Source organism: Dermacentor silvarum, unplaced genomic scaffold, assembly GCF_013339745.2.
Source record: "Dermacentor silvarum isolate Dsil-2018 unplaced genomic scaffold, BIME_Dsil_1.4 Seq677, whole genome shotgun sequence".
Lineage (NCBI taxonomy): Eukaryota > Metazoa > Arthropoda > Arachnida > Ixodida > Ixodidae > Dermacentor > Dermacentor silvarum.
Window position 1 is genome coordinate 29,771 of NW_023606616.1, and position 10,231 is coordinate 40,001.

The following is a 10,231-nucleotide window of genomic DNA, read 5'->3' on the forward strand; positions in this document are numbered from 1 at the left end:
TTATTTTATTTTCAGGTGGTCGATTTGTGCACGGGTCAGAAGCTGGGTCCACACCAGATAGGGGAGATCTGCTACCACATGGCTAGTATGGCCCTGGGCTACTACAAACGGCCCAAAGAAACTGCTGAGCTTTTTGACGAAGAGGGCTGGTGCAAGTCAGGTAAGTCAGGCCCTTATCATCATGCTAATTCATGAAAATGTGGCTAGATTTACCAGAAGTCACAGAATTTGCCTCAACCAGGGCCCGTATAAAGGATACTGAATTTAGTGCGTGTACTAGTCCACAATAAACACACGCCTACAACAGTGGTTTTCGAAATGATTCCGTGTAACAAAGTTACAGGCGTCTCATGAGGGACTATGCGGCCTCAGCAATATTTCACCTGCCTTCGCTACACTCACCTTGGGAATGATAGCTCCTCCTGGCCACCAAGTTCTATAGGAGGCACGGGTACATTATATAGTACCGAAGGTCACGTGGGTACCTTGTTGGTCACGTGGGTAAGGTACCTTGTCTTGTTCGAAACTGCCTAGAGTCGGTTGCACCGAGTCCGTGCTTTTCGCCTACATCTCTGTTGCTGCCTGGCTGGGATGTACGCCAACGCATTTCTCCGCAAAGTTCGGGAATTAGGATCTCGAAACTGGTGTCATCCCGAGAATTCGTTCCAAGTGGATCCGCCTTGCGAACTCCACGGCTACAATTTGTAAATTGCAATATGGGCCATCGTGTAATTAGCTAAAAACTTAATTAGTGCATTTTTGTTAATCATTTTATTATGCATTTCAATTTCTTGTGCAAGTAATGTCCGCCTCTTCGAGTAGACCAGTTTATGAACCAGAATTGTGCTATCTGCTACAGGCAACCTTTAAGAATTTTTGAGAGTTCGCTGAAACACCCTGTATATATAGGGACCATGAAGGCGACCCGCGGTCTCAGGGCACATACCCAGTCGCAAAGTTCTGCCACTTTTTTGGGCTGCACGAACTCCGGGATCGGCCCACGAAATGAGGCTAGATACACACCCGATAAATGAAAGCGGTGTTAACCCACTAAGGAAGTCTTCAAAATATTTTTCCGTGAGCCTAGGGTGAGTTTTGTTCATTTTGCCCACGTAGGTCTGGTACAAGAGCCCGATGCTCTAATCGTTAAGCGACGACAGCACACATGCTGCTCTCGTGCCGGCGCCAACTACCTCTTTGAGAAGACTGGCGCGGACTTCATGTCACAGAGCACGAGGCCGAGTGCGTGCTCTCGCGCTATTTGGCATTCGGACACAGAATTACCACCATTTATTCCCTTTTATTTATTTATTTATTTATTTATTTATTTATTTATTTATTTATTTATTTATTTATTTATTTAACATACTTTCAAGGCCCGTAAGCGCTATAGAAAGGAGTGGTGCATACATAGAAAAAGAATACAGAACAATTAATAAAATATTTGTTAGATGGCATGGAAAACAGCAGTCTTGAACCTCGATGCGTCTGTAATAGTGGCGACCGATGCGGGAAGGTGGTTCCAGTCATTGCAAGTGCGAGGTAAAAAAGAGTAATAGTATACGCAGTCGTACGACAAGATGGCACGAAAACTTTATGAAGGTGATCGCGGCGGCATGAAAAGTAAGAAGGAGGAGTTAGAAGTTTCTCTCTTAATACCAGGGTTGTGGTAAATGTTGTGGAAAAGACAGAGGCGACTGTATGCACGAGGTACTGAAAGATCCGGTATGTTAAGGGTTTACTTCATCAGTGTAACGCTAGCATGACGAGAGTGATTAGATAGAATAAAGCGGGACGCGCGGTTCTGAACGGCTTCGGGGGAGAGGGTTAGTGACACTTCAGGGGTATCCCAGATGGCCGAGGCATATTCTAATTTTGATCGAACAAGTGTTTTGTAGAGCGTTAGTTTTAAAGATGCAGGAACAGCGTAAATGTTTCAGCGAATATAGCCTAGCATACGATTAGTGTTAGAAGTTATATATTCAACATGCTTGTGCCATGATAGATCCTGAGCGATATAAAGGCCGAAATACTTGTAAACATTAACTTTACAGAGAGGAGCACTATTCAGAAAATACATGCGTGTGTCAGTATTGTTAGTGCTGTGTGATATGCGCATATATTGACATTTATTTACGTTTACTTTCATATTCGGTGCATTGCACCATATGGATAAATTGTTAAGGCCTTCTTGTAGTTTAGTGGAATCGGCAGGGTCACTAATCTTACGCATTCATCAGCAAATAGGTGAACTGAAGACGATTTCACGCAGTCAGGGAGGTCGTTTTCTAATATTAATTAGAAAGTGCAGAGGCCCGAGGACGGATCCCTGCGGGACCCCTGATGTAACCGATAAAAAAGCAGAGGAAGCGTTATTAGCAGTTACGTACTGGGTTCGATTGGAAAGAAAGTCTTTAATCCAAGGTTAATACTAAAGGATCAATGTTAAGCTGGTCGAGTTTAAGGTTTAGTAGATCGTGCGTAACGGTATCAAAAGCCTTAGGATAGTCCATGAAAATACAGACAACGTCAAAGTTATTGTCAGATTAAGCAAAAAGATCATTAGCAAAGCAAGCTTGTTGGGTTTCGCACGAGTACATTTTTCTTAAGCCATGTTGACAGTAATAAAAGAATGAAGTGGTCTCCAGAAAGTCAACAAGGTGAGAGTAAATGATGTGTTCCAAAAGTTTGCATGGGATGATTGTCAGTGAAATGGGACGGTAGTTCTAGGGAGATGCGCATTGCCTTACTTTGGGATTGGGACCACCTTACCTTTCTTCCAGTCACGTGTAAGCGAAGAATACCGCAATGACTGAGCAAATATTTTAGAAACAATAACAGATGAAACACTTCAGTGCATTTTAATATTTTTGAATTAATACTATCAGGCCCACTGGCAGACGAAATCTGCAGATTATTAATTAGCCAGCTAATACCAACCCAGTGCATTATTATGGGATCCATTACCGGAAAGTTTGAACTTGGTGCACTCGGTAAATTGGCGATGATATTAGTACTGAGGATAGAGACAAACGCCTCATTCAAAACGCTGCAACATTGATTAAGTGGAATACTGGAGCCATCAGAGTAAATAAATGTACAATGTTTCTTTTAGTACCATTAACAACACTCCAAAACTTGCGTGGACTCGTTTGAGGAAACGAGGGCAGTGTAACATTCAAGAAGGTAGTTTTAGCGTTACTAGTCATTCGGGTGTACTCAGTTTCCACTTGGCGTTACGTTGAGCAATGAGCGGGGAGATTTGTTTGCTTGGCTCGACGGAATAGCCGTTTCTTTTTGTTGCGCAGGCGTTTAAGAGAGTTGTTGAACCATGGCGATCGAGTGTTTGAGGGTATCCTGCTTTGATGTACATAGCTGTCAATTAAAAATATTAGTTTATTTTCGAAAAGTTTCCAGTTATCCTCAACTGAGCGTTCGTCAAAACCGGGGATTTAAGCAGGTGTGAATGATTCCATTTCTGCCGTGATAGAAGCCGTATTGGCGTGCCTGTTATCGCGAACAAACTTAAAGCACATTTTAGTAGAAACATTAGCAAAGTGAAATGAATAAGCAAGTGGTCACTTAAACCAGGGATATAAGTAAGTTTGAAAACCAAGTCAGGCGTAGTAGTAAAAATGAGGTCAAGGATATTAGGGGAAACTGCAGTAGTACGAGTGGGTTCATCAACAAGTTGTGGGAGGTTGAAATTGGAACAAACACCAGGAAACTGTGCGCATTCCGAAGAATGTTGCGTCCCGAGCGGGAGCGTATCAGTTTTTCTATTATTTTCTCGTGGCGGCTAACATTTCAAGATGCTCTGTTAGACTGCACTTCCATCTGGATTAGACCAGGTCCTAACATAAGCTTTTAAGCGAAGCTTTATAGGCTCACAAGTGTCGGCGGTGGTGGTGGCATCACGCTGAAAAGTGGGTTGATCCTGGCGATAGTGCAGAAAGGTCCAAGCTCAATGGCACATACCAGGGACCAAAAAGATAGAAAGAGAGAGAGAGAAAGCAAGAAAGAGAGAGAAATGAAGAAAGAGAGAAAGAAAGAAGAGAAGGAGAGAAAGTAAGAAACAAAAGAAAAAGAGCAATAAACAGCGAGAAAGAGAGAGAGAAAGAAACAGAGAGAGAAATGGAAGGAGTCAGAGAAAGAAAGAAATCACCACGGAAGTCAGATACACAAACAATAAGCTTCGCTTACCCCTATTTTCTCGACAGGGGAAGGGTGGGTGATTTTTTAAGCGAAGCTTTATAGACTAACAAGTATCAGCGGCGGTGGTGGTGGTGTTACGCTGAAAAGTGGGCCGATCCTGGCTTCAGTACGAAAAGGGTCCAAGTTCAATGGCACATACCCCTGTCGTGTGGGTCGATCCTGATGATAGTGCAGAGATGGTCCAAGCTCAATGGCACATACCAGGGACAAGAATGAAAGAAAGGAAGGAAGACAGAAAGAAATAGAGAAAAAAGGAAGAAATCACGCGCGGCGCACATCCGCATTGGATATGCTACACGCGTGATCACGTGACACGCGCCCGACCAATCAGGTTCGTTTGGTGTGCGTCCCGAGGCTTTAGGGACATGGAAGTAAAGCGGGTTGGCGCGCACTCCTCCGAGCTTCTCTCGCCTCAGATTAGTTTCGGCGAACAGATGGGAAGGCCCCGCGTGGTGCGCTGCGTTTGATGAACGCCGGCGTGAACTCGCTCAGGGAAAGGACTCGTCGTCGACGTGCCGATTCTAGCGTGAGGGCTTCCCTAGCCGAGGCTCGCCGTCATCGGAGAGCCGACGATCCCGAGGCGACGGCTTCCGAAGCTGACGCCCGCCGTCAGCAGTGAGCAGAGAATTCCGAGATGGCGCATTCCGCACGTTACCCTGAAAAAGGTCAGATACACACACGCAAGCTTCGCTTACTCCCATTTTCTCAACAGAGGAAGGGCTAATGAGTATTTAACTCGCACATACGGATGTGAAGGCCGCATCGTGCGCTACACTAAGCCTAATCTCCCTTCCTTTTTACCCCCTTCTCTAAATATATTATTCTCGCTCGCTTTCTCAGTGTTTCATAATCTTTAGTAGCCATTACCAAAGAGGCTGATGATGATGATGACCAAAGAGGATGTTGCTTTCTTGAATAAGACTTCATACATCACTCCTATGTTGCACATAGCGCCTGACCTCTACTGCGCCCTTCTTGCACAAATGTGCCCTAGGTGCTCTTCAAAGTCATGACGAAAACAACTGGCCTGACAGTGTGTTTTTGAAAGTGCGAAATAAATAGTATGATGAGTAACACGAAAACAAGGTGAGGGCAGGAGCCAACGTTTCGACAAGTGAACTTTTCTTCAAGGCGACATATGCTCTCCTCGGCACAGTATATATAGGTTGGTTTACCTAAAGGGAAGAGAAGGTAAGGCGGGTGGGTGAGGTAACGAGCGAGAGTGTGTTAGTGGCGACGGTGAAGAATTGAAAAGAAATATAATGCACTACTGACAGTCGGTGGCGGAGTTTGAGGCATCGCCCTGTGTTAGCAGGTCGACGTGACATGGCAGGTTCCTCTTTTCATGGAAGGAGTCTGGACGGGGGGGGGGGGGGGGAGGTGTAATGGGGGTGTCGCTCCACTGGAGGTCAATGAACTATCGTGTTTGACATGGAGAATAACAGTAGCGGCAGAAAAATGGTGTTCTAGCGCGCTCACGACAAACAGACAAGCGCGGGGGGGGGGGGGTGGGGGGCGTAGTTATGTAGATATAAGTACGAAAGGATTGAGTGTAAGTAATGGCAGGTTGGAATATGCTTGACAATCGAATAACGAAAAAAAAGAAAAAAGAGAACTAAGCAACTCAAAGAACAATAAGTGTTGCTGCCTATGCTTTTCAATTTAGCATAGCGAATAGAATCTATTCGCTATGAGTAGAACTTGAGTAGAACTTTCCTGTCGTACTTGTATCTATATAGCTATGCTCCCCGCCTCCCCCCCACTTGACTTCTTTTTGTGCGTGCGCCAGAACACCATTTCTCTGCCGCTACTTTTATTCTCCATGTCATACAGGATAGTTCATTGACCTCCAGTGGAACGGCACCCCATTACCCCCCCCCCCCCCGTCCAGACCCCTTCCATGAAAAGAGGAACCTGCCATGTCACGTCAACCTGCTAACACACGCGCTGCCTCAAACTCCTCCACCGACTATCAGTAGTGCATTATATTTCTTTTCAATTCTACACCCTCGCCGCTAACACACTCTCGCTCGTTACCTCACCCACCCGCCTTACCTTCTCTTCCCTTTAGAAGAACCAACCTATATATACTGTGCCGAGGAGAGCATACGTCGCCTTGAAGAAGACAAGTCCACTTGTCGAAACGTTGGCTCCTGCTCTCACCTTGTTCACGTGTTACTCATCGTCTGGAATCGCTATGCTCCCGCATTCCCCTTGTTTTCAATAGAAATAGTAAGCAAGACAAACAATGGCTTTGGTGCGCTAGTTATAAAGTAGGTTTTAAGGAGCACCGTTCACTTCTAGAAGCATTATGTTACCCATTCACATATATAAATAACTGCATCCGCTAAAAAGACTATTTTTCGACCTACGATAGCAGGTGCTGTCTCAATGAAAGTGGGTGCTGCCAATACTTGCAGCCACAGTTACTTGCAAATGTGTCGTGTGTCAACACCGCGGTGCATGTAGCATTATAACTACCCAGAACTCAGTACAGTCGCTCATGTGCTGCAACACCTTTTGAGCGCTCTACACACCCCGCAGATGCATGAATAGTATTTGGCTGATTGAGTGAAATTGCACCAAATTAACTATTCAGTAAATTTAAAAGGTCCCGCAAAAACACGTTCCATTTATAGGCTGCGGGGAATCTCTATATCTCTAGCGTTCTTTAACCGTGCAGGTGATGCTGGATACTACGATGATGATGGTCACTTGTACATCGTCGAGCGGCTGAAGCAACTCATTAAGTGCATGGGGAATCAGGTGGTTCCTGGGGAGCTGGAAGAGCTCCTGCTTCGGGAACACTCGGCCAATATTGCCGAGGTAACCGTTGTTGGGCTTCCCCATTGCGAGTATGGAGAGGCTGCTTCGGCTGCCGTTGTGCTTTCACAAGAAGGTAGTAAGAAGAATCCCGAGCTCCTCGCCAAGAGTATCAAGGCTACCGTGGAAAGTGAGTGCGTTATCATAAGGGCCTCCATGACGCGGTCACTGCTTCTTATATGTATGTGACCCAGACAGCCTAAACCTAGACACACTTAGTCTTTCTGCTGAAGGACAGCGACTTGATCATGTGCGGTAGAACACTTTGGTCCCTCATTGCGCACTACGAGCAGTCCCTCCCAGGATTAGAGCTAAGTAAGGGTATCCACAACATTCACTGCTGACCTGAACACTCGGGGACCTATTACGCCTGCGCCAATTCTCGTTAATAAAAATGGTGTGCGACAAAGGCGGTCTAACCGCTGGTCCCATGCTCACTGATGGTGCTCCAAGAAACGCGTGCTCGTCCAATGTTGTGACGAAGGAACAATTCAGCAGGCACTTCGAAGCTGCAAGAGATAATCTGGTGAACAATTGCGATCCTAAGCAATGTTCAGTAGCCGCTAGCCTATCGGTTTCCTTACGCTGGCGCATTTCTGATATTTGGCTCGGCTAAACAATTATAGTATATTGTGAATTGGCCATCATCCTTAACGTTACAATGACATTGACCATAGTGCACGAAGATTCAGGTAATGAACTCATGATAACCAAGAGCAATATTAAATATCAAATGCAAGCATGTATTACAAATATTTACGCAATGCTATTAGCTGAGTGTGCGCGCACGAGTGATTCATAACATCTTGCGCAATGTTATAATGATGGGTGAATTTGTGCAGGAAAGATTTTTCATCACACGCCTCTCCACGGGAAAACTGGCAAACGAATAAGGGGTAATAAAGTGAAGAAATTCGGTAAAATTGTTTTTCACCGATAACACCCCAATATCTGTGTCATTTTTAATGAGGGACGTCCTCCTTCGCTATCCTTTGGGACGTTTGGCTACGGGCCGTTCGTCGTAGCCATTAAACGGCATGAATGTCGCTACGCATAGAATAGCCATAAAAGCATACTATATCAGCGTAAACTTGGGCTCGCCCTTACGAAGTTATATGTAGCATACTGGTCTTTCTAATAGTTGAAACTGGAAGGCTGCACTGTCGCACATGTAATGCCGCCCACCATGGTGGAGTAGTGACTTTGGCATTGCGCTGCAAATCTCGAGGGCGCGTGATCAAATTCCGGCTGTGGCCGTCGTATTTGATGGGGGATGAAATACAAAAATTCTCACGTACCGTTCATGGGTTTACGTTAAAGGACCTCAAGCAACCACATTTCTCCTGGAGTTCCCCATTACGGCATGCCTAGCAATTATATAGTGGTTTTGGCAACTGAATCCCCTGAAATAAGTATTAATTAGAAATAACTATGTGCTCCTAATCTTCAGACGCGCGAGATCATCCAATAATCATGGTCCCCTTCGATAATTTCACCAACAGCCACGCCGTAGAACTTGTACACGTGGACCAAAACCACAACGGCAATGAAAGGATCAGGGGTAAAATTTCGTTTTCTTCCCTTTATGTGATTCGTGGCAAAGTGTCAACAGAACTCTGGCGAAAAAGGTTTAGAACTTTCGTTATCTCCTGTTATTACATTCCCGCTACGTAACATAGTTTTCACCCATTACCATCAATATGTCTTACATCTTTCGATGTTGTGGCAGGCGATCACGCATCCCGCGGGCATCTCGATCTTTCTCCGAATAAACACAATTTTTTCTTAGTCTATTCAAGGCAAAGCGCATGTAAGTACACTGAATTATGTACGCTCCCACATTTTTTCAGCGCCGGTGGAAATAGTTGGCTATAAGCTGACGCGTATTTCAAATATAAACTTCCGTGACGTGCGCGTTCCATTCTCTTTGTTGAATACCTCTACTTGAAACACATATAGTTTTTCTGGGCTAAATTATTATTTGACCACAAAAACGAAGGCTCCTTTAGTTTCCTTCTATAGTATGTTCTTTATAATGGTTCCCAGCTGCATAAAAATTATTTCATTGCAACTGCCTTTTACCTTGCAGCCCATTTCGCCGTTTACAAGCACCTACATGGTGGCGTCTTCTTTTTGGATTCCCTGCCAAAGACAGACAATGCAAAAGTCAACAGACCGGCCTTGGCACGCTTTCTCGCGGCAGGTCTAGATACAGAGAAGCCGACGCAGGTTTGAGCATGCGGAAAGACACCGCTAACTCGTCATTTAGGTCAGCTGCCGAAACTTCTTTACGGTTTTCTTTTTTGCTTGGTTCTGAACAATTATCAGTGAGGCCAGTTGGCGAAATCAGCCTTAGTGCGCTGTACTGGGTTCTTTTGAATAAAATGGACGAAAAAGAAACCGTAGTTTCCTTTTTTGTTAGCGTTCCATCCGCACCGGACACCCACTATACCTGACGCACTTAAAGGCACTTAACGCCACAAAGGCGGCTTGTCTTTGAGCATGAAATGGTGCTGGCGCTATTATTGGTTATGTGGCGCTACGCGAAGCAGGGCAGATGGACACAGCAACGACGAGGACGAGCGCTTTCTTCCAAATGAAATTTTATTGTTTGATACAAAGGTTTATATACAGGAAGCACAACAATTCGGATAGAGAAAGCACGAAAATTAGCTCCGGAATGGCTATACACGGTTGAACTCCTGACTGCACTAAAGGAGTTTTAAATGATAACCTCATGCCAGTTCGGCGGACGCGCTATTCTGGATGTGTGATAATTCTTTGCACTCAACATTTAATCGTTATGTGGTAGTGTTATATGTCAAAGACCGGTCATAAAAATAAGACGAATGCTGCTATTGAGAATGAAAATCTTCACACGGCAAGCTGTCTCTCGAGTTCGAATCCTCGCTGGCTACTGAAAAAATATTTTCTTTTTCATAGACTGCCCGTGACATATTTGGTATTCATGCGATGGTCAGCGGCGGACGTCAAGGCGACAAAGTGAGTTAACCTAGAACTGCTGTTGCTACAAAACGATTGTATTTACAGGAAAATTACGAGGACCGGAGACGAAACTAGTCAAGATGAATAATCGAATAAAGATGCAGGTGCCAAGAAGTGGCAATGTATATTTCTCACGGATTGGCTAAGTCCCCTGCCGAATGAGTAAAATATGCATATTTGCACAGCT

The 10,231-nt window shown here is 44.9% G+C and overlaps 1 protein-coding gene across 2 annotated transcripts in view; it reads left to right on the forward strand.

Annotated features, from left to right (window-relative positions):
• Positions 1-9,420, forward strand: part of LOC119435396 (probable 4-coumarate--CoA ligase 1) — a 35,723-nt gene extending 26,303 nt beyond the window's left edge. For both annotated transcript variants that reach the window (XM_037702265.2, XM_049659825.1), the window contains 3 exons: positions 16-160; positions 6,899-7,168; positions 9,128-9,420. In XM_037702265.2, the coding sequence (XP_037558193.2) occupies positions 16-160; positions 6,899-7,168; positions 9,128-9,273 (561 nt within the window). In that variant the 3' untranslated portion in view covers positions 9,274-9,420. The remainder of the gene's footprint in view (positions 1-15; positions 161-6,898; positions 7,169-9,127) is intronic.
• Positions 9,421-10,231: the final 811 nt, after the last annotated feature.